This window comes from Tachysurus vachellii, chromosome 14 (genome assembly GCF_030014155.1).
Source record: "Tachysurus vachellii isolate PV-2020 chromosome 14, HZAU_Pvac_v1, whole genome shotgun sequence".
Lineage (NCBI taxonomy): Eukaryota > Metazoa > Chordata > Actinopteri > Siluriformes > Bagridae > Tachysurus > Tachysurus vachellii.
In genome coordinates this window covers 13,805,421-13,830,228 of record NC_083473.1, presented here as the reverse complement: position 1 = coordinate 13,830,228, position 24,808 = coordinate 13,805,421, and the positions used below count along the sequence as shown (strand labels likewise).

At 37.0% G+C, this 24,808-nt stretch overlaps 1 protein-coding gene across 3 annotated transcripts in view; it reads left to right on the top strand.

Moving 5' to 3' along the window:
* The window catches only part of cpne8 (copine VIII), a 35,696-nt gene extending 11,198 nt beyond the window's left edge, over positions 1-24,498 (top strand). The window contains exons 3-20 of one of the 3 annotated variants that reach the window (XM_060886530.1): positions 4,281-4,327; positions 4,941-5,044; positions 6,225-6,264; positions 9,476-9,552; positions 11,011-11,074; positions 11,285-11,388; positions 12,554-12,658; positions 13,321-13,362; positions 13,458-13,533; positions 14,719-14,775; positions 15,593-15,654; positions 16,214-16,260; positions 16,618-16,799; positions 18,516-18,643; positions 19,291-19,393; positions 20,111-20,168; positions 20,384-20,457; positions 21,059-24,498. In XM_060886530.1, coding sequence (XP_060742513.1) covers positions 4,281-4,327; positions 4,941-5,044; positions 6,225-6,264; positions 9,476-9,552; positions 11,011-11,074; positions 11,285-11,388; positions 12,554-12,658; positions 13,321-13,362; positions 13,458-13,533; positions 14,719-14,775; positions 15,593-15,654; positions 16,214-16,260; positions 16,618-16,799; positions 18,516-18,643; positions 19,291-19,393; positions 20,111-20,168; positions 20,384-20,457; positions 21,059-21,271 — 1,583 coding nt within the window. In that variant the 3' untranslated portion in view covers positions 21,272-24,498. Of the gene's footprint in view, positions 1-4,280; positions 4,328-4,940; positions 5,045-6,224; positions 6,265-9,475; positions 9,553-11,010; positions 11,075-11,284; positions 11,389-12,050; positions 12,079-12,553; positions 12,659-13,320; positions 13,363-13,457; positions 13,534-14,718; positions 14,776-15,592; positions 15,655-16,213; positions 16,261-16,617; positions 16,800-18,515; positions 18,644-19,290; positions 19,394-20,066; positions 20,169-20,383; positions 20,458-21,058 lie in introns of those variants that run through there. The other 2 variants (XM_060886531.1, XM_060886532.1) reach the window with 2 other exon arrangements.
* Positions 24,499-24,808: the final 310 nt, after the last annotated feature.

The following is a 24,808-nucleotide window of genomic DNA, read 5'->3' as shown; positions in this document are numbered from 1 at the left end:
TCTCTCTCTCTCTCTCTCTCTCTCTCTCTCTCTCTCTCTCTCTCTCCCCTCTCTTTCTCTCACCTCTCACTCTTTCTCTCACTCTTTCCCTCTCTATTTTACTGTAACATATGAACATACTATGATTTCCACCTTCCCAACCTCCTTTCCATAAATTACTTGTAATCCATTATATGTCTGTCAAATTGATCAGTTCATCAAATTGGTACACTTTATTTAAAAAAAAATTAACTCAGGGCCTCAGGTTAGTGAGTTTATACTTAAACAGTGACTTATACAGAGTCAGCAAGGTAATATTAGGCCATACCATACAAGTTTTTCACAGTGTTGTTGCTGCTCCCTAATGTCGCAATACACAGTGATCCCAGTTTCAATATACCACCTACTGTAATATTAAAGGTACACAAGCCTGGGGAGGATTACTGAGCTGAGACGAGGAAGGTGCACTGAACAGAGACAGGAAACAGGGAAGATAACTGCAACAATTTTGAGGTTCAGATGGAACAAAACGATATATATTTATTACAGCCAAAGGCAAAAGCCTGACCTCTCCAGAACATATCAGAACATATATAAAAACAGCAACATTTTTTCTGAGATATAGCACCATATCAAAAAACTACATATATACACACACATGTATATATATATATATATATATATATATATATATATATATATATATATATATATATATATATATATATAGTATACACTGAATCATTCTAAAATATCATTAATATTAACAATTCAACTCAATTCAAATATTATTATCACACAGCAGTGAAATGCTGTCCATGTCATAAAAACAGAATAAATAGGAATCAAAAGAGAATAAAAGAACGCAATTACAATACAAATAAGAATTACTATACATGTGCGAAAGGCGAAGACTGTCTAAGGAAATGACATGAATGCAGATCAGTGGTAGAACAGTATGACTATTATGAATCAAGTGCAGATGTGCATTTACAGTTGTAATGCAAATAGGAAAAAAGTGCTGTAGATGTAGTGTGTGTTGTGTAGACAAGTCCAGAAAACTTCATATTATAGGTGTTGTACTGGTTAAGGGACTGAATGACCAGAGGGAAACAGCTCCTTCTTATTATCTTTGTGTTTGCCTATAAGGAACAGAAGAGCTTCCCTGAAGAGCTCAGAGCAAATGGGACACAGCTGATCGCACCACTCTCCTGATTTGGTGCTCTTCCCAAACTCTGTTGTAATGATGCTTCCTTTCAGGATGTTTTCAGTCATTCAGTTGTGAAAGTTTCTTGCCCCTTAGTGGACAGTTTTAAGACCCTTTGTATTCCAAGGCGGTAAAGACGCTGCTGAGCCGTCCTCGCAAGATAACAAGAAGTGTTATTTGAAGTAAGGCATGTGATTTAGATGATATTAATGTATTTTTTTTGAGTAAGAAAGACATTTATTGTTGTGTATAAAGCTAGCATCACTGTGTTATGTCACATAATGTTTATATGGACTGTATTAACAGTGGCACATCATTCAGGGATAACCAGGGAAGCTGTCCTATAGCTAAGTTAAATGGGAAGCTGAGTGTTTGGGCTAGGTCTATGCCTCATTTGCAACTTACATGGAAAAATGGTTGGGTCTGCTGCATTTTCCATGACTTTTGTGACTAAGATATTTTCTCATTTGTTGGGGGTTTACGGATATTATTTGCTTTTATTTATGCCAAAAAAAAAAAAGAGAGAAAAGTTAAAAAAAAAAAGGAAGATGGCCTGGTTAACTCAAGTTCTTTAAATGATTGAATATTGCATTAGTATGAGTTCTAGTTTCAATGTGTTACAGCCTTTTACATTTTGCATGTTATGCATGCGTGTGAGTTCCTTTGAAACAGTTTGTCTCCAGTATGCACTGCACGTCTGGTGACAAGCTTCAGTTAGGCTCTTTATAGAATGCATTGTAGTGCATTTAGCTCAGAGTGCAGGTGAAGGTGTGCAGATTAAAACGCCATAGTTTTTCATGCAGTCTACTTCATAAAAGCGTGTATCACGCCTGCTGTGTGTTTGCCTGTATGTATTTATTGTTCCAGCTGATGACGAACCTCTTACACTCAAAGCGTTAATGAACATACAGATGTGTGTGACTACAGGCTTCTCATTATTCACTCACACAGCATGGCTGATTTCACTCACTCACTCCCTCTTTTCTCTCACTCACTTAACACACCCTCCGCCGCCCCTAACCCACACACACACAGAGACACACACACACTCACTATCTGTCCTTGCAGCTGAGACTTTCCATTATATATGTTGTAATATTCAGCTATTTAAGCTGCAAACTGCTCCTTTTTTCAAAATTCTAAATTCTAAAGTAAAAAGTTTTTAGTGATGGTGGGATGAAGAGCATTTTTTGGCATGAGTAAAGGAGAAAGATAGTATGATGGAAAGTAGAGAGTGGTAAAGATGAAACTGTATTACATTCTCTCTCTCTCTCTCTCTCTCTCTCTCTCTCTCTCTCTCTTGTCTTCCTACCTTTTCTCTTGCACACACACATTCTTTCCCTGCTTCTGGGCATTTGTGGGATTTACAGGGTAGTGTACTGCAGCAGTAGTGTGCTGGTAGAAGCTTCAGCGTCTTGCCTTTCTCTCTTGCACCCAGGCACTTGTGCTGACTCCATCCCTTAGCCTTGCTGACGTGATTGGTCCAGTCGCACACGATTACAGCGCCTGACTACACACTCCGGCCAAAAGACACGAAATTCAGGGTTCCAGCATGCTAAATATAGATCTATTCTCATGCTGGGCAGCCGGAGCTGTGTGTGGTTGGTGTGTCTGTGTGTGTCCATGAATGTATCATTGAATTGTCTGCAAATAATAGACTATGGAGTGGAAGGATCTTTGCAGTGTGTGCAGATTCAGGCTAGCGCATTACACGGTACTACTCAGCTGAAGTTATATTTCACGCACACACACACACACATGCACACACACACACACCCTTAACTACCCAGGCAAGATTGTTCCAGAGCTTAATAAAGCAGCACATTGTAAACTCCTGAGCCCTATAGGGTCCAGTTCCACTGGCAGGCAAGAGATTATCACACACTCGGAGGATGATAATGCTTCTTTTTAATTAGACATATTTTTAGAAGCACCCTGATAGAAGAACAGCCCAGCAAATGGACAGAACAAGAGAGAAGGTCCAAATTATTTCAGACCCCTGTCAAGCACCCCACTGAGAAAATCAGCTTATAACACCAAGACTGATTTTTCCAGCGAGGATTTGTTAGTGGCTATGTAAGACTTATCAAGGGGTTGATTTTATTTTTTTGCAATTGGGCATTTTAATATGAATTAGAATGAATTAGCATGTGTTGTTGGTGATGATGTTTTTGGGGTGTATTTATTCTAAAACTAAGAGGGACAGAAAACTGGTTTTCACCCTAATGTTAACGATTTTAAATTCTTTTTAAAACTCTCTGACAGTGACAAATATCACAGGAATGGTTTCTGCTGATCTGTTAAGAAATTGCCTGGATGTCGTAACACCACACCAACCTCTGAGTGAACTGCAAAAAAGCTTTTTTATGCAGCCTAAGCCTCTAGGCTCAGTATGCAGTTGTACAGTTTTCTAATTATATATAAATATTAGAGTGAATGTCCAAAGGTATATACAGTACAATATGTTGGTTGACAGAAAGTGCAGGGATAAAATCAGCAGAATTACTGAACAAATAGCAGTCAAGCAGTTCATTCATACCTGGAAATCAGGTAAAATCAAGTACTTGATGTTAATGATTTTGACATCATTTTTGACTGCAAACAAATCTAGTCCTAGTTTGTATGTCTGAAGTCCCCATAAAATTGAATCTATGTTTAAAACCTAGAAAACCTGTGTTTAGCCTTCATCTAATAAGAGAACCAAACATTTCACTAGTCTGCATACACATACTGTGCATACACATACAGGGACTGATTGAATGGCATTTCCTTTATTGTGGACTTAGTTTATTAGTCCCTAGTGTGTGTATATGTTCATGAAGACGTTGTGACATAGTGTTTGGTCCTCTGCACGTAAAACTACATTCTGTTCTACTACAGAGAATTTCCACTAGGACTTGTGAGTGTTTGCCTTTCAGATATAAGCTCTGCAGACGTGTCGCTGTTACAGAAACTGCTTTTCGTTTTGCATAATTGTGTTTGGCGTCTTCATTGAGCTGACAAGCAAACACTAAAAACGTCACCCCTCTGCACGGAGGATCACACACCTGCCATTTTTCTGTCTCTCTTTATTCTTTCTCCTGTGTTTCTGCAGTTTGCGTGCTTTACACTCAAACAGTGGCAAGCAGGGAGTGGAGAGAGGTGAGTGTGAGAGTGTGTGTTTGGAATCTAAACGAAATTGCCTCATCGCTCTTCTAATGGGGATTAAATGCTTACTGGGTGCTGAACTTTAACACTTCTCTTTTAACATACTTTAGAGTCCCTAAAGGTAGAATATGCAGTGACAGCTCATTGAATACATCAGTTCAACAAATGCTCAGCATCAAACCCATACATTTTAATATCAATGATATGAATACATATGATAGTGATCAAAAAAGTTTCTTTTTGCCCATCAGATGGTGTTTCATGTATTTGCTCTAAAACCTTATTAGATAGTAGTGTATGTGTATGATACTCTCTCAAATTAACTTGGTTTTAGGCCAAATCATTATTTATTATTAATGCCATTCCAATGACAAACCAAAATCTATTATCATGAGCTGCTAATGAGAATATAGCTAAGAAATTTTAAGAAAATGTATAGAATGCTGTACACATGCTAATAAGAGACACAAATAATTGATATTATTTTTATGATACCAAATGAAGTTATAAAATATGAAACAGGACCTTTCAGCATGGGTGGAGAGCATTTGCATGTTCTTAGTGGTATTTTGTTGCACATTTGATATTGTATGCTTTTTTCATGCAGTTTGGGAGAACCGAGGCCATCAGTAACACCCTGAACCCAGATTTTGTTCGAAAATTCATCCTTGATTACTTTTTTGAAGAGAGGCAGAACCTACGCTTTGACCTGTAAGTATCAACAGGGAGTATGAATGTAATTGTGTTTAACACCCTTAAAGAAATTTACTATGACCAATCTGTGGTTTTAATATATAGAATTGGTCTGTAATAGCTTAACTGTTACTTCTTACACTGTCTGAACTTGTGAGTTCCCGGTATATCCACTGTGGTGTGGCGGCGGCACTTTTAATGTTTCATATAAGGAATTCATTTGATTAGATTTTTTTATGTTGTTTCTTAATGCAAGAACAAATCGTTTATTAAATACTACTATACTGACCACATTTTTTAAATCAAACGTTATACGTAAAACAAAACTTAAACACAATTGAATGTTTGTGAAGTTCAGTATCTGATGATCTCATGAATAAGGACTAAATAAAATAAAACAGCAGCTCCTGAAGTGTTTTTTTTTCTTTTTATACAAAAAACATGAATTTTCCATCAATCACAATATTATATTTATTAAAGAATGACATGCTGTTCAATAGAGCTGTTTATAGTAGCATTTTTGCTGTGGAGTGTCCACAAGACAAGTTACTTCCTGTTATAACTTACTTTAAAATAGCCATTAACTGTTGTACTATCACCAGCTACACTTATTTCTACCTTGACGTTTCTCTGAAGGCTTTCTAGTGTCAAAAGATTTTACTGAATAATCGCTAACACCCAAGAATTTCATAAATGTTTAATAAACGTATCCTTACAGAAAAAATATTTTACTTATGTGACACTTATACGTTTATAAGTAATCTTAGATTAATTAATTCTTTCTTTCTTTCTTTCTTTCTTTCTTTCTTGACGAACACAATATAAACAACACTACTTAAAGGTTGCTAATTAAAAAGTGCACTAGACACATATACACACATACACAAGTGTAATTTACAATTAACAGTCTTGGATGATATGTGGAATTGATTAGTTTATGTCTTCTCTTGACAAGCAAGACTGAATCAGAATATGGTATAAGACAAAGGAGAGAGGATATAAATAGCAGAAAGTAGTTGTATGTGACCCAGCGAAAATGTGTTACAGTTGTAGAAGAGTGCAAAGCCCAGTAAATGTGTGCTTTCTTCCTGCTTTCCAGTGTTGAGCGCAGGAAGAGTGCACTGATAGCTAAGGGTGTGTTATATTGGTAGACTGAGTAAACATAATCTGCAATAAACTTTCTTATCTCTCCCTGCAGGTACGACCTTGACTCAAAGAGTGAAAACCTGTCCAAACATGTAAGTGAGTGACGGTACCATATAATCTGTGTTACGTGTCTGGCAGTCTGGAAAAATCCATTAGTTTTCAGTGTGACAAAATGTCTCTTGCACTCAGTATACTTTAGTAACATCATATAAATATACTTCACCTGTGTGCATGAATTTTGCATGTTCACACTGTGCTTCAGAGGTTTCCTCTCCCAGTGCAAAGACATGCGTTGTCGGTTGATTGGAATCTCTAAGTCGTCCATAGTGTATGAATACGTGTGTGATTGTGTGATGTGATGGGTCGGCACCCTGTCCATCATGTCCCATGTTTTGTGCCCAAAATGGAGCTGTCTCCCGGGAATGACTCCATTTTTTTTCCAACCATGTATTTAATAAGCTGTATAGAAAATTGTTGGATGGACATGGAAATGTTTTATGGCTTATATTTTTATATGATTAAATAGTTTTTAAAGGTTCTTTAACAAATTCTATGGCAAAACAGGCAGTCTACCTAAAGATATCTAAATGCTCATTTGCTCACATGATAAATAGCAGCCTTTGATCAGGATGTTGCTCAGCTATGTGGACCAGGAATTTGGAAATAATCTTTATTTGGTTTGGAATCAGGGGGGCACGGTGGCTTAGTGGTTAGCACGTTTGCCTCACACCTCCAGGGTCGGGGTTCGATTCCCGCCTCCACCTTGTGTGTGTGGAGTTTGCATGTTCTCCCCGTGCCTCGGGGGTTTCCTCCGGGTACTCCGGTTTCCTCCCCCGGTCCAAAGACATGCATGGTAGGTTGATTGGCATCTCTGGAAAATTGTCCCTAGTGTGTGATTGCGTGAGTGAATGAGTGTGTGTGTGTGTGCCCTGCGATGGGTTGGCACTCCGTCCAGGGTGTATCCTGCCTTGATGCCCAATGACGCCTGAGATAGGCACAGGCTCCCCGTGACCCGAGGTAGTTCGGATAAGCGGTAGAAGATGAATGAATGAATGAATGGTTTGGAATCAGATACAATTGTTGATGCTGCACTGTGATTCATGAATGAATGGAATCATTCAATGCCATTTTCTCTGCTTTAACTTAGACCTAAATTACAGTATAATGCTGCTTCTAGTTAAGAACATATTTAAAAATCTATATAACATATAACAATATTATATTTAAAAATATTTGCAGAATGTTCCAAGACAGAATTTCTTCTTTTCCCTTGTTTCTGAAGTGACAGGTTTATTGCACTGCCTATATATCTGCCTACATATGTATCTGGGGATGTGGTAGCCTAGTAGTTAAGGTATTGGACTACCAATAGTTTGAGCCCAGGACCACCAAGCTACCATCACTGGGCCCCTGAACAAGGCCCTTAAGCCTCATCTGCTCAGTTGTACAGTATAAGCAATGAGATAAAAAATGTAAGTCGCTCTGGATAAAGGCACCTGTCAAATGCTGGAAATGTAAATATCATCTAAACACTGTGAACTACAGTTATACGTTTTTTTTTAAACACAAATCATGTCTTGGAGAACAATATTCACAAAGACATACCAAATACACTTTACACAGGAACTGCAGAAAGTACAGGATTTGCAGTGAGTAATGGGCAACCCTTCGGGCTGTTACTCCTGCTCAGCTCAGGGAGACATTATGTGTGTCAGCGGAAAGGAGTCTGGCATATAGTTGTTTGTAAATACTTTTTTATTGTTCTGGGCTTTTTTAAATAACACCCTTGTGTTTAGAGCAGTTCTGAATAATTTATGTGTTGCTTTTGCAGCTATATTACAGTGTGGCAGAATCATAAAGCTGGCTTGCTTATTGCTGCTTTGTGGACTGAGAAGTGTGTCCTTGGGGAGAGCAGCTTTACCTGCTGTGTGTTTCCCCTCCTCACTCGAGTGAAGCTCCGGGCCCAGTGCTCTGCATTAAGGAGCTGACTCAGTGGAAATAATTGCCAAGGTTTCCACATTCTGCTGTTACACATCCGCAATCAAAGGCTAATGTGAATCATCGGTTGTACGAAAGATTGAGTTGATGAAGCAATGATCTTGAATAATTATCCAGATGAACGGAAAGCATTAGACTCTCAGTGTCCCATGTGAGTAGCAATTAATTTCAAATGCAATGAGCAAAAGCAAGTGGAGAAGTTGAGCCTGCTGGCATGTTTAATGTGTGTACTAAGGTTAAGGTAAGAAGGTTAAGGTATTGTTTCACCTAAACATAGACATTTCTTAAATGTGTTGGGGTTTTTTTTCTATTTCTGAATACAACCAGTTTGGGAGAGATGTTTAACACTACATTATAATCATACACAGCAAATTATAATTATTATAAGTATATTATCTTTTCTGTTTGTACACACAGTGTGTGTTTGTACACTCACTCACTCACTCTCACTCATTTTCTACCGCTTTATCCAAAATACCTCGGGTCACGGGGAGCCTGTGCCTCTCAGGTGTCATTGGGCATCAAGGCAGGATACACCCTGGACGGAGTGCCAACCCATCGCAGGGCACACACACTCTCATTCACTCACGCAATCACACACTACGGACAATTTTTCCAGAAACGCCAATCAACCTACCATGCGTGTCTTTGGAACGGGGGAGGAAACCGGAGTACCCATAGGAAACCCCCGAGGCACGGGGAGAACATGCAAACTCCACACACACAAGGCGGAGGCGGGAATCGAACCCCCAACACTGGAGGTGTGAGGCGAACGTGCCAACCACTAAGCCACCGTACCCCCCTGTGTTTATACACTGTCCAAAATATGCATGTCATTAGGAAACTGTTTGAACAAACTGGCCTGTCGATTATTGCACCCAAAACCTAAAAAATACCTTAGACAAATATATTGGATTTTTTTCAGCAGGAAAAGATTTTCCACAGTCTCATCATCGGCCGCTTCATCCTGGGGTTTCGTCCTGGATTTCGTTAAGGCCTAGCTCAACCGTCATTTTTTTTCAGATTTGTATTCTGAGCTGTTGGGAGTATATTAGCCATGCACCAGTGACACACACATTTTGGAAAAATCTCTCTTGAGTTAAGGCCACACCTAATTTGGGATTAAATCCATATACAGATACAAATATTTGAAGCACAAAACAGATACAAATGCGTTGGATATATTCCTAAAACATACCCACACTGCACTATGCATTTTAATGTGTGTAAATTGATGGACACATCCTGGTGTGTAAAATATCCATGATATTAAGTGTGTGTGTGTGTGTGTGTGTGTGTTATCAGGATTTTCTGGGCCAGATGTACTGTACTCTTGGAGAGATTGTTGGCTCCCCAGGTAGTCGTATGGAGAGAACACTCATGTGAGTATTGCTTTTCAGCTCTCACTTCACCCCTTCCATTCCTGTGAGCTCTCAAACCTGAGATCCTATCCCTCTCTGAGATGATGTACCTGCCTCGCACTTCGATTCCTGAAGACTGCATTCAAGTCTCATTAATATACTGTTTGTTCCTTGAGTTTGTCTGTCCGTTTAATAATGCATGCTTATTTTCATTTGTGTATAGATCGTGTGCGCATTGTTGCATCAGAAAATGCGTGAATATTTTATGGGCATGAGTGTGTGCATGTAGACAAACGAATTATAGATGATGATGTATGAAAGTACCCCTAATAAGGAGTTACATAAGCAGAGATTGAGTTATTCTTTCATCTTTTCATTCATCATAACTGTCAAATAAGATTTTTTTTATTGCGAATACATGTGAGAAAAGTTCATCATTGGTTTAAAAAAAAGGGTTTCAGTGTTTTACAAATGTCTTGATTTCTTAAAAAACTACTTGATTACACAATCTAAACTATGCAATGACAAGAATAATATGTCGCTTTTATAAATATATTAATTCGCTTTACTCTGGTCATAGTTGTGGTGGATCCAAAGCCTACACCTACACCTACACACCTAGGGTGCAATTTCTGCAATTAATAAACAATAACCTCTGACAGTAACCTTTAAATATTTGAAATACACAACTGTTACACTCTAGCATTAAGACTCTGAGATGAAACAAGCAGAAAAGTCATTAAAATTGAATTTTATCCACCAAACACCGGAGCAAAACAATAAAAATTCTTTTCAGGTTATTGTCCTTTTCCAGAAGGCACTGTGGTATGTACAGTATGTGCAATCAGACCTACACAACTATGTGTTACTCTTAAGTACATATTTTTCTCACTTAAAACTCAGATGAAAACTATTGGCATATTCCTTTATCATAGCTTGAAAATATCCTATAAAACATAAATCACAATTATATCTTGAGGACACAACACTGCTTTCATTTACCTCTTTTCTCTAACTCATGCTGACTCTATTCCTTAAGATGTAGTGTGTGTGCGTGTGTGTGCGTGTGTGTGAGTGTGTGTGTGTGTGTTTATCCATTCATTTTTGGCTACATCCTATCCCATCAGAATTTATTTAAAGATCTGTCAAAAATAAATAAGTATTCGATCTGTCACTATGTTAGATTTTTTAATATCTAGCCTCATTAACTAGATGGAGATCATTAACTGCGGATGTAAAGCTGTGTTTTTAGAGTATGGATACAAACTGAAATCAAATCATCTCACAACAACACAACTGTTAAAAACTATTGCAACAGCTTTGTCAAATTCAACCAGGTTTATGAGAGCAGAGAGCCTGTTTGAATAAGCCTGTAATTAATTTATGTACATTTATATCCATCGCATGATTGGTTTATGTAACTGTTTTGTGATCTTATGGAATAAAGTATTACCCAGTGTTTTATAATGTGTTTTATAGAGGTATCCCTGGTAAAAATTGTGGGACCATTATTGTTAAAGCAGAGGAACTTGGAAATTGTCGGGTAAGTCCTCTGTTTGTTTCATTTGCTGATCCATTTTCTGTTAGAAAGTCTTCACAGCTGTAATATGCTGCCCCTGTGCTTCGGGCCTGTTCATAAAAACATAAAAAAAAATTCTGTTGAATAAATAAAATACAGTACGCTCAAATGCTCACACAAACACACACACACGCTCAAGGCCCACTGTTTAGCTGTTTATGTTTTGTTTGTTAGGAATCAGTATTGCTGCAATTTTGTGGAAACAACCTGGATAAGAAGGACTTTTTTGGCAAGTCAGACCCATTCCTTGTCTTCTCCCGCAGCAATGAAGATGGAACGTGAGTGTTTCAAAGACCTCAAATTCTCTATTGGTTAAAAAACCTCCTATGTAGTGTTTTGAATATCAACAACATTTGGATAGACACTCACTGTCCACTTTATTAGGAATACCTACTAAGAGATTCATGTGGGAGCAGAGTAATGCATAAACTCATGCAGTTACAGGTCACAAGCTTCAGCTGATGTTCACATAAAGCATCAGCATGGTGAAAATGTGATCCATGTGACTTTAACTGTGGCGTGGTTCTTGGTGCCAGGTGGGCTGGTTTGAGTGTTTCGTAAACTGCTGACCTCCTGGGAATATTCACACACAACAGACGCTCGAGATTACACATAATGGTGCAATAAAGAAAAAACATTGAGCGAGTGACGGTGTGCACGTCTCAGCATGCACAAAACATCAAACCTTGAGGTCAATAGGCAACACGAGCAGAAGACCGGAGTGGAACCTGATGTGATCTACTGTTGTTTCCCATTCAATGCAAGGTTTGATGCTTTTCTAAATAAATAGTGATGATTTGAGTTTCTGTATCCTTCCTGGCATCTCAAAGCAATCTGACCATTTTCTTCTGACGTCACTAATAAAACAGAATTTTTGGGCAGATATGTTCACATTTGTTCAGATTTGATGTGAACATTAACTGAAGCTCTTGATAATTGGCATATTGGAAGACTACATAAATAAGCAGGTATAAAGATGTTCCTGGGGGGGCATGGTGGCTTAGTGGTTAGCATGTTTGCCTCACGCCTCCAGGGTTGGGGGTTCGATTCCCGCCTCCGCCTTGTGTGTGGAGTTTGCATGTTCTCCCCGTGCCTCGGGGGTTTCCTCCGGGTACTCCGGTTTCCTCCCCCAGTCCAAAGACATGCATGGTAGGTTAATTGGCATCTCTGGAAAATTGTCCGTAGTGTGTGAGTGCGTGAGTGAATGAGAGAGTGTGTGTGTCCTGCGATGGGTTGGCACTCCGTCCAGGGTGTATCCTGCCTTGATGCCCGATGACGCCTGAGATAGGCACTCTCTCCCTGTGACCTGAGACGTTCGGATAAGCGGTAGAAAATGAATGAATGAATGAATGAAAGATGTTCCTAATAAAGTGTATAATAATTGTATGCTTTTTCTGGATAAATTGAGAAATTCGTCTGTGTCCAATGCATGATGTTGTACAGATACACCATTTGCCATAAGACTGAAGTGATAAAGAACACACTGGACCCTGTGTGGCAAGCCTTTAAAATCCCAGTTAGAGCGCTGTGCAATGGAGACTCTGACAGGTAAGTACACAGGTCTGAAGGAGTCTAAAGTTTGTCTACATTTAAACATTGTTTGTGAGCACAGAAAAATATTTCAAACATGTGACGTAACACTTACAGGTTTTGAATTGTTTTCTCATTAAGCAAAATGTGGGTAAATACTGAAATAGTTAAAAACATACAGCAAAAACTACATAAAGACAATTTGCAAATGTTGCAGTGTAATCACAGAGATGCGTGGAAGAATTAACAGGAAGAATTAACAGGTTAACAGTCAAAAGGCAAATATTACAACTGAGAGTATCCAAGAGCTTTTCTGAAGATCTTAAAGATAAGAGAGACAGTTCTAGTTCAAGGATACACAGTGTAGTTGCGAGATTTACTTTTTTTTTAATTGCATGGTTGCTTGCTTGTGTGAAAATGTAAGCCATTTTATTATAGCATTTTAACACTAACAGCTGAGTACATGGTGTTCCAGCAATGCCTTCATTGGGATGCCAAGACTTAACAGGTTGTTTTTTATCCTCTCGCGCTGTACCTGCAGAAAGATATCGTATGTCAAGATGAATGGGCAAAGATTAGTCATCATTCACACTAACAGACTTTTTATAAGAATTTTTTTTCTGAACTAAAAAGTTCATTTAATTCCAAAAGCTGATGAACTGAATTGACTGTTTTTACAGGGCAATTAGGATAGAGGTGTATGACTGGGACAGAGATGGAGGGTGAGATATTTAAGATTCACAAAATTCACACCACAGTTAATATGCACATCTAAAGGGGAAAGCATAATGCTGTGTGATCATTTGTTTTTGCATAGGCATGACTATATCGGAGAGTTCAACACCAGCTATAGGGAACTGTCCAAAGGCCAGTCTCAGTTTAGTGTTTGGGAGGTAAGGCTATTCTCTCTCTCACACACACACACACACACACACCACAGTTCTATAATATATACAGAGACTGTCTCAAATACGTTGAAACTGATACTGTGTTATTTGTATTATAATGTATTTTCAGGATTAAATAAGGAACCCTAAGGACACTGAATATCTAATCTTATATATGCTATAAACATTTCATGAAAGCACAAGGATTTGGATGCTCTTTCTTTAAGGATTTCTGTTTTTCATTCTGGCTAATTGCATACACAGGCAGCACAATCTATAACAAGCACATGTTTCCTGGTTTTATTAAAAACCAATGCAGTACACAAACCAAAGGGCTAAACAATTCTACAGAATGTGAAGCAGGCAAATGCTCAGATGAACAGCAAACAGATAGAAACTAAAAAAAGACTAACTCATTAAAAGTGACATAGGTTATAGTCTAACGATAATAAAAACAGGAAGCTGACAAATGCTTGGACTTATCACAGATGCAATGCTTCACAAAGGATCAGTAGAGTAGTGAGGTCAGCTGACTGAGCAGTGATATGTGATTTGATCATGGGAATTGTAGGGTCTTGTGTTGTCTTTAGGGTCTGTGAGACTCCCTTTTTCATGATACTCAGGTTTTGAAAATAATTCACTATGAAATGACTACAAGCTGGGGGGCATGGTGGCTTAGTGGTTTGCACGTTCGCCTCACACCTCCAGGGTTGGGATTTTGATTCCCGCCTCCGCCTTGTGTGTGTGGAGTTTGCATGTTCTCCCCGTGCCTCGGGGGGTTTCCTCCGGGTACTCCGGTTTCCTCCCCCGGTCCAAAGACATGCATGGTAGGTTGATTGGCATCTCTGGAAAATTGTCCGTAGTGTGTGATTGCGTGAGTGAATGAGAGTGTGTGTGTGCCCTGCGATGGGTTGGCACTCCGTCCAGGGTGTATCCTGCCTTGATGCCCGATGACGCCTGAGATAGGCACAGGCTCCCCGTGACCCGAGGTAGTTCGGATAAGCGGTAGAAAATGAATGAATGAATGAATGACTACAAGCTAGTATGTAAGCATAGGTTTCTTTATGAGACACTTTTCTTTATCCGGGTATGTCATAGTTGGCAATTGTAGCTCCCGGATTTAGATCTTCTCTTTCAAAATTCTACTTTTTCATATCGATTTCATTTCATTAATAGTTGAACTTTCTTCAGGTATTAAACATGAAGAAAAAGAAAAAGAAGAAGAAGAAATACCAGAATTCAGGAACTGTGAGTAAATTCTGTTTTTAATATTTCTTTTTTTTTTTATTTCAAAGTACTTGTTGAAGAATAAAAGACAGGCCACATTAATGTTCTAATAAATGTCATTATTGGTAAGACTTCTTATTGTAGGTCCTGCATTATATCTTCATAAGCAATGCACAACAACACCTTCATAAACTGAACATTGGCATTCATAAATGACATGTATATCACTTTACATAGACATAACACTCTCTTATATTTGAGGAAAAAATCCTGGGGCCATGCTGTTATAGGAAAATAATCAGCAACATTGTGTAGCATGATGCTGATTTACTAACCATGATGATTTTTTTAAGTCTCTTTTCATCTTGTGGTACAACAATGTGCCAGTGACTTCGATTCTATTGTGTGTTAAAGAACAAAATGTCTAATCAGTTCTAGTTATGCTTATTGTTTTTGAAGTTTAACTCTGACTGACAAATTGCTGAAACATGAGACTCATCCGGTGTTTAATAAAAGGTCACATCAATTACTTGTTTTTGATTATGTGGAGTGTTTGCTGTACACTTTCTAATGAAGTAGTGTGCATTGATATAATATAATATAATATAATATAATATAATATAATATATGGCATTCAATGATGATTTCCATTCTATTAAAATATTAACAAAATACTTATGTATATTGTATTTTGTGATATTATGAAACATATATGATTTTTTTAGCTATGATTAATTTCTATGATGTTTATGAATAAAGTGTGCATTGCTTATTGAATGTATAATGGTGTGTTTAAGGGCTGTAAATAGGAAGTGTTACCAAACGTTTGTCTTAACAGGTGACCCTGCTGTCATGCCTCATAGATGTTGAAGTCACCTTTTTGGACTATATTAAAGGAGGGTGAGCATGAGATTATGCACATGGGGTTTCATTTTGCGACTGTGTGTGTGTGTGTGTTTGTGTTTGTGTGTGTGGTATGATAGATTTTTGCCTTTCTCTTTGTCTACTCATAATGCCTTTACCTAATCGATGTCTTTGACCCTGTAACCATCAATCACACTGCGCCAAGTAGAGCTATTTTTATTTCGCTCTGCTTTTCTCCTCCCTATATTGTCAGAAGACTTGCACTGATAAAAGGCTTTGCTACATTAGAGATGCCATAACAACCCAAGCTAAAAATAGCCTGGTCTATTCTTATCACAGGATCTGCTTCTTAAACAGCAGAACAAACACTGGAAGAATTCAATTTGCATATATATCTTTATACAGTAGTATTTAACATTTACTGTGGCTGAGGTGCCTCATTAAATTTAGCACGAATGTAGTATTTTTTTTTTTTTACAGAAAAGATTTCGTTTGAAATATCTGTAGAAAATGCACATAGTACACGTTTATGCTAATTAGCTTTTATCAAGAACAAAGGTTCTTATGCAGCCTGTCACTTTGTATTCTTTTGCAGTACTGAGATTAATTTCACGGTGGCAATCGATTTTACCGCATCAAATGGTGAGCTTATCTTTCCAGAAGATTATTCTATAATTAAATGCTTTCATGTGATGATTCCATGTTATCGTATTTTTCAAAGACTCTGGGTTTTCTCTGTATTTGTTCAGCACAACTGAAATAAACTTCTCAACCTTCTCTTCCTCAATCCACTTTTATCCATTTGCATAATACACACTATAAAATGAAAAAGCATGAAAATGTTCATGCCTGACTGGATAAGAAACAGCAAAAATCATTGTGTATCTACTCTAATACACCACTTACACATAAGTTCATGCACATACAGTGAATTCTCATTATCTAAAGTGCCAAAGATCAAGTTTTTTATTCTTTGTATTCTTTTCTATTTGTGGACAGGAAACCCATCCCAACCTACCTCTCTTCACTACATGAACCCATACCAGCTCAATGCCTATGCCATGGCTTTAAGAGCTGTGGGTGAGATCATTCAGGACTATGACAGTGATAAGATGTTTCCTGCACTGGGATTTGGAGCAAAGCTGCCTCCTCATGGGAGAGTATCGCATGAGTTTGCTCTGGTAAGCAAATCATTGGGAATGGTATCAACTATAAAGAACTACTAGGATCTCTTAAAGAAATTAGTGTTACAGTATTTAAGTATGAAAAACAATTACTACTGATGCACAGAGCGTGTATTCAGACTGTGCTGTGAATTCAATGGAGGAAGAGTCACAAAGAACAAGCATATAACAAGTGAATATTTACACCTGTGTAAGGTTAAAATTAAAAATATATTCACAGGCTGTTTCTGTTACAGCGAGTGTGTTTGTCCTGCGATAACGAACAGACAAACAGCAAAACCTTTGAGTTTGCTTTTTGTTTTGAGTTTTAATGAATTATTTCAGTTCATAGGAGCACTGTTGTTGTCGATCTTGATGGTGAACTGATGGAGGCTGACAAGATTCTTTATAACTTATTCCATGGTATTGACTTTTTCCACTCCATTGTAAAGTATCTTCCTCACTCCCAGATTAGAGCGCCACTGTAAAACCCTGTGTAACCACTTACTCTGCCGATTCACGGCTAGCAATTAACCGCACCCTCATGGACACAATAACTTAAAAAAATTAATAAACAAAACAGAACCTAGCACAAATGATTTAGACAAAAGTGTAGTGTATGAAGTATTTGTCCATAATGATCATAGAATTTCAGAAATAACTTTAAACAAAACTTTGACTAATTTTCTGTGTTTAGAGAAAACTCCATGCAGCAGATCTGGATTGCGTTTTTTTTTGTCGAGCTCTTAAAATTTTTCATTTACAAAACTGCTCCAGCCAATCCGAGCTGCTCAGGTCTTGCAGTCCTGCTCCAAGTCTGGACTTTGCGATTGTGTAGTCCAGTGGTCCAAGGTTAAATGAATGACAACCCTATTTAATATTTTTTTCATTGTTGTCTTTTATTTTGCTCTTTGCTTATAAGGGGAAGATGAACGAATGTTTTCTTTCATTTTAACTTTGCAAATAACATTAACCTCTAAAATGCTTTCTTTAAGATAAACAAGTATTAGGAAACTTTGATCGGGTGATCAAAAGAGAAGAATACAAATGTGCTTTTGTTCTCTTAAGGTTGAAGTTTCATTTCTGGGCACTTTCTGTATGCACACAGCCACCTGCATCCTGTATATGGGATATATATTGTGATAAGTCTGTAACAATCTATATTCTATATGGATCCTTGGCAGATGCCATGCCCACGGCCCACAGCTGCTGACTGTTTGCTAACACAGCTTTCTTCAGGGCATAGCATTGCACAATAGCTCCATATGCTATTGGCTGAGCATGAAGTATTTAGATTTACTTGAATAAGCAGCTCTGATGTAAGGATGTTTCATACAGGCTAGCAGTAATGCTTTTTGGAGGTATCTGGTATAGCTCACAAAACCTTGAATGCTTTATTGTCCTTTTTCTGTTTGATATGCATGGATTATGATGTCATATTAGAATATTATGAGATCACAAATGGTTTATTGGTTTTATCAGCAGTATCTGTTTCCTTTAGAACTGTCTGTAAAATAGATATAATCTGTCTACCTATAAATGTTCTAGTTTCTATAAATCTCTTCAGGGTTCAATACGTTGTACTAAATTATGTCTTAAGATCATCAACAGTAGTGCAAGCCTTCTTCATAAAAAAGAGGGAAGTTGGGAGGGGAGTGTTTACTCTATTTTTACATGATTCTTAAATATATTATGATATTTTATATTGTTATTCTGTGTGTGTTGTGTGATTAGAATGGGAACCCAGAAAACCCATACTGCAGTGGTATTGAAGGAGTAATAGAGGCATATTACCAGAGTTTGAAGAATGTCCGTCTCTACGGTCCAACATATTTCTCACCCGTTATTAATCATGTTGCAAGGTGGGTAACAGAACAAGCAACCACAGAGACCAGTCACAAAATAAACCACCCCTCACCTTACTACACACTGTCAGAACACTGACCACACTGTAAAAGCCTGCATACTGTTGGTAATTATAGACAGATCTGGAAGCTCTATATGTTGTACATATAGAGTTTATATATATATGTATATATGTAAATGCGGGGCACGGTGGCTTAGTGGTTAGCACGTTCGCCTCACACCTCCAGGGTCGGGGTTCGATTCCCACCTCCACCTTGTGTGTGTGGAGTTTGCATGTTCTCCCCGTGCCTCGGGGGTTTCCTCCGGGTACTCCGGTTTCCTCCCCCGGTCCAAAGACATGCATGGTAGGTTGATTGGTATCTCTGGAAAATTGTCCGTAGTGTGTGATTGTGTGAGTGAATGAGAGTGTGTGTGTGTGTGTGCCCTGCGATGGGTTGGCACTCCGTCCAGGGTGTATCCTGCCTTGATGCCCGATGACGCCTGAGATAGGCACAGGCTCCCTGTGACCCGAGGTAGTTCGGATAAGCGGTAGAAAATGAATGATGAATGAATGTAAATGCTATGTTATACAATGTATCGCTGTGTTTCAGTTGGATTCTGTATTCTGCATCCATTCAACCCTCTCTCTCTTTTTCTCTCTCAGGTATGCATCATTAATAAAGGATGGCTCAGAGTACTTCATTCTCCTCATCATTTCCGATGGCGTTATCTCAGACATGGCTCAGACCAAGGAAGCCATTGTAAATGTATGCACCCAAAAATGTAGTACTACATTTATATTTAAACCTATAAGGGAACATGCTGTTATATTAATCTGACTACATAACTTTGCTGACAAGCTAGATGTTTAGTAAAAGTGCTTACACTAAAAAAAAAAAAAAAAAAAAGATCAACTTGTTTAATTGTCTTGACGGTAAATTTGATGACATTCCAGATGAAAAATGAGGTTGTGTGAATAGCTGAATTGGGTTAGAAATCACTCCTACTCAGGAACAGTATGAGTGCCTTGAAGGATAAAATACAGAAAATAATATGAATCACAAAGAAAGCAAAAACAAATGAGATAAAAATTGCATTCATTTATCACTGCCTCTAAACATATGACAATTAAGAGACTGAAATGTGATTTTCAGACCACATAATGATTTCAGTTTCGACCCTTCCAGCTCTGACAAAGAGTCATTTATAATGTGTCAGCATGTCCTTATCTCTTCCAGTACTGTCTGAGAGCTGCTCATCCTTTTAGTTTTATGAGCACGCTTTGTATTTTGGCTCTTATCATTACCACACAGTCTAGCCATGTCCTGTATCTCTATGTTACATGCAACACAATGTTATCTAATTAGCCTTTTTTTCTGAGGCTTTCACATTGTTCTAATGCTTTTTTCTCCCTGCAAATGACATATTATGGTGGGAAAGTTCCTACTGTAATTTTGTGATTTCATCTTTTTTTCTGCTTGAAGGCTTCCTGTCTTCCAATGTCAATAATAATAGTGGGAGTTGGTTCAGCTGAATTTGATGGTAAGAGAATCATCAGGTGTAATGCTTTGGAATGCTACAACAGTACGTATAATAGTGTTTGTATGTATGAAACCTCCCACTTCACTAAGGTCTGGATATTAATGTTTATACGAATTAAAGTCTTGGGGAATCTGTGATGCAGTCATTCAAAAGCTTCAATAACCTGCAACTAAAGCCCTTTTTTAATATCTTTTTTTTGTTTGTTTGTTTAACAGAAATGGTTGAATTGGATGGGGATGAAGTCAGGATCTCCTCAAGAGGAAGGTTTGCAGAGAGAGATATTGTACAGGTAGGATGTGATGCCATTGATGTTTTCTTCAAATTCTTATACTTTTTGTTTTATTACAGTTTATGCTCGATTAACACCAAAACAAATAGTATATATCAGTAAAATTATAGAAATATTAATAAGGAAACCAAAGATCAACATTTTTTAAGATCCTTTAAACTGACAATTTCTAATGGGACTGTAATTAGTGCTTTATTACAGACAGGGCCACATGGATGATAAATAAATTAATATCAGCTGTAATCAGGAGTTAATTGGGGGGGGGGCGCTCAGGGGAGCGGATATCCTGCAACCTTCGTAAACAGCAAGTAGAAGATGGAAGCATTTAATAATCATAGCATGGCATAATCATGAGAGAAGTGATTAATTAATACAGTTTCACAATCATTTATATAAAAATCCTGTTATTTTGAAATTATGAAAATGAGATTTTACAGTGCATAAATGTATAAATATATTTTATATTTATTGCCCAAAGGTGGTATAACACTTCTGAAAACTGCCAATAGATGTAACCTCATACAAATTATTTCCTCTTCAAAATATTTCTGTATATATATATATATATTATATTATATTATGCAATATCTATATATTGCAGTTTGTTCCTTTCCGAGACTACATTGACCCAAGAGGGAATCACATCCTCAGCATGGCTCGTCTGGCCAAAGACGTCCTGGCTGAAATTCCAGATCAGTTCCTATACTACATGAGAACCAGAGGCATCAAACCGAGCTTGACCCCTTCTGCTTACTCTTCCAAACCACTGACAGCACTGTCCTATTCTGCAGAGTCATTACAGACGCAGATCTGAAGAGGACCGTGGTGGTTTTCTGCACTTTGTCGAGTATTAGGTTTTCTGAGTTATACAATAACAGAGTTAGAAAGCCAACAGAGACCTTGAATTTAAAGCCTGAATATGGCATTTACTAGCATTGCTCTCATATATGAATTTCATTACGAGAGAGGTTAAAGCAGTCATCATTATATGCCTCATACTTTATGTCTTTTATTTCAAGTGACTGGCTGAGCTATGAACAAAATGTTTACAGTGTTTGTGATTTATACAAGCAATTAATTACATACCTCATGCATACTGAAGGAGCTGAAACTTTTTGTAATGTACCACAAAATTGGTTGTGGTGACTTTATATTGAAAGGAGAGAGAGCATGCTTTAAAGATAGTGTTCAGTCTCTTCAGTTTGTATTACTAACCATTGTGGTTTCTTCCACTCCACTGCCACACTGTGTTTCTGAAAAAGTCTTAGAGCTGCTGGAAAAACAGGCCTTATTCTTGGTTACACTTTACAAAAACACTTTATTAACACGTAATTAAATCTTTACTGACTTAGAAGTAAGTAATCAAGTGTTATCATAGTAGTTCTTTAATAATTATTCATACTGTTAAACTCATTAACTAATGTTAAATTACTACGCTGACAAAATCATGAAGAAATGTGCTATCTGCAATAGTGCATTAATGTTATACACTTCCATACTCATATTTTCATGCACTTACTTGTATTTTATACACTTGCTTTCATACACTTACATAACACTTGGTGTTACAGAAGCATTGATTACTGATACATCAGTCAGTGCCCTTAACCCTTACTATTAAATCACTAGCGATTATTATCCAAAATTGGATAACAAGTCATAACAGTTTTTTTTAGCAAAGTAGTGATTATTTAGTGTCCACAGTTGTTTATAATTAGCTTTTGAATTGTTATTTACTATAAGCATTGCTGTTACATTCAAGAGAAATTAATTGAGAATTAATAGGAGAAAAAGCCTACTTTTCTTTACTAAGTAAGTAAACTTAGTCATTACTTAAAAAGCTCATCAAAGCTGGGTAAAAATAATATTTTTTAAAAAATTTTAATATATCAGTATTTCATGCTTCTGTAATGACAAAGCAAGCACAATGTATGACAAGTGAAGCCATTATGGTTTTAAAATCATTACTGTAGCTGTCAACATGGTTGTATCTTCTGTTGATTAGTTTTTACTGAACATCTGCTATAGTAACACTGCTACATCAGCATTGAATAAGGAACTGGATTGTAAAGGGTTACACAATATAACACAGCAGCAGCACTACAACAGCTTTTGCATACATGAGTATTAAAATAATGCTAGCCAGGAATTTACTGTAGCTATAGAAGCATGGAATTGCATGCGCTTTTAAAGTGGACTGTGGAGTTGAAGAGTTATGAAGTTGATGGTGTATGGAACGTAGGTGCTTTAGAGCAAGAACACTTACTGATGTGTAGTACTGCACTTTATGATTGTGGAAATATAAGAGCACAACTAAGTTTTTAAAGTTCTTGTTTAAATTTAATCAGGTTCACTTTTGAAGTGTACTGTTCATCAACAAACAATTTTATCCTCCATTTAAATACCAGCTGTGGTCTTAAAATAAGATCAAAGGGAAAGATGTAGGGTTTTGAATACAATTTTTAACTTCTTTCCAATACATAAATGCTTTTAGATAATGATTTATTCCCATACACAGCCAAGAAACATAGAAATTCATCTACTCAACATGGTAAGATACCAATTTAAAACATACACCCACACATGCTGGCTGACATACTGAATTATCCTTATTAAACATGCATAAACTACATCAAAACTTAAAACCTGCCCAAAGAAATTACTTATCCCTCATCCATTCGTCACATATTTTGAGGCGTGATACAACTCATGCAGTTCTGTTATGAGATCTGTTATGTCACTGCCTTAATTTTCTGAGTAATTCATATAGGTAAAACAAAGAACAGTATTTTCTCACATCACATCTGTTGGTTGAATAATACATAAAATACCACTATGTCTGTGGAAAGGAAATGAATTAAAGATGGAAACTCTAGTACGTCTACATATTAAAAAAAAGAAATTAATGAATGAATGAAGGGAGTAAACAAAATGTGAACAGATGGTAGAAATGTTGTGTGCCCATCTGTTAAAGCTTACTACAGGGTTAATGTGACTGATACAGTGATAACATACATTGTACTGAAATGTCTCAGGTTGGAATGTCCTTTGCTGATTGCAATAACAGTGAATATGCTGATCCTGTTCAGTTTGATATGTGCACCGGATGCTTCAATTGAATTTTCAGGTTTTCTGCCATAGAATTTTGTCAAAAATAATTTCTATTACACTGTAGCATTCATCTGGAAAATAAGTAAATTTTTGCTTTATTCATATGTTTATTAATTTACTAATATAATAGCACTACTTTTTGTTAATCAACTTATTACTTTGTTACGTCATAATTATTACTGTTGCATGCATCATATTCGCATGTGCATTGCGGTGAAAAGTGATGAACCTTTTGTATTTATCTCATATTTTTATACCCGCTATTTTTTACAGTATCATAGAGTTTGCCTTAATATATCACTGAATTCTTTGATTTATGCCATGCCTTCACTGTATGTTTGTTGATTAAGTATATACTTTGAACAGTATTTGCTTTAAGATACAATTTACTTACTATAGTTACATAGTATAGTTGCATGATCCCAGCTGAATGAAGCTGACCAGTGTCTAATGGCTGTCTAATACAAAAAGTGCATAGGATCTAATACATTGATGTTACCTATTTCATAATTATTTGCATCTGTTATTAAAAATAGAAAGGTACCATATGTGATAGTATATTTAGTCTGTGGTATGTAAGATTTAATTAGCACTGACTATAAAATCACGAAGGCAAGGTTTTTAAAGTCTTAAAATATCTTAATTTCCATGTGCTATATATTAATATATAGTACAAATGGCAGGTTATAAAACATTATTTTAAAAATAAACATTTCTAAAAATATTTAATCATGTTTGAGCATTTATTATGATGTTTACTATTACATTTTTCCTGCTGTAACTGTGGTTTGAAATTTCCTTTTCTGCACATTGCACATGAAACCCGGACAAACCTCTTAAACTCAGATTGCTGTGGAAAAACTGCAGACTCTCTTTACGCAATTATCTGCTTTTGTGTTAAATACAGAGTGCATCTGATCTGATATTTATAGAGCAGAAAATGTGCAGTCTAGAATGAATAGGAAATAGCCCGTATCAGGTAAGGTGGCAATGGGACTGATGGTAATATCACCACTCAATATATGGCACAAGTTTGTCATAGACCAAAAAGGTATAAAATGTATTTGCATCACATGTTGTTTTGTCTATTTGGTTACATTTTGGTATAGTAAAGCATCAGTACAAAACTGTTACCATTATTGTCATTCTGCTTCAGAAATGAGATTTTATTACGTCTTTCCATATTAAGTGCCTAATTATGAGCTGTTGAAGACTCAACTCAGGTTATGCGGAATCCTTT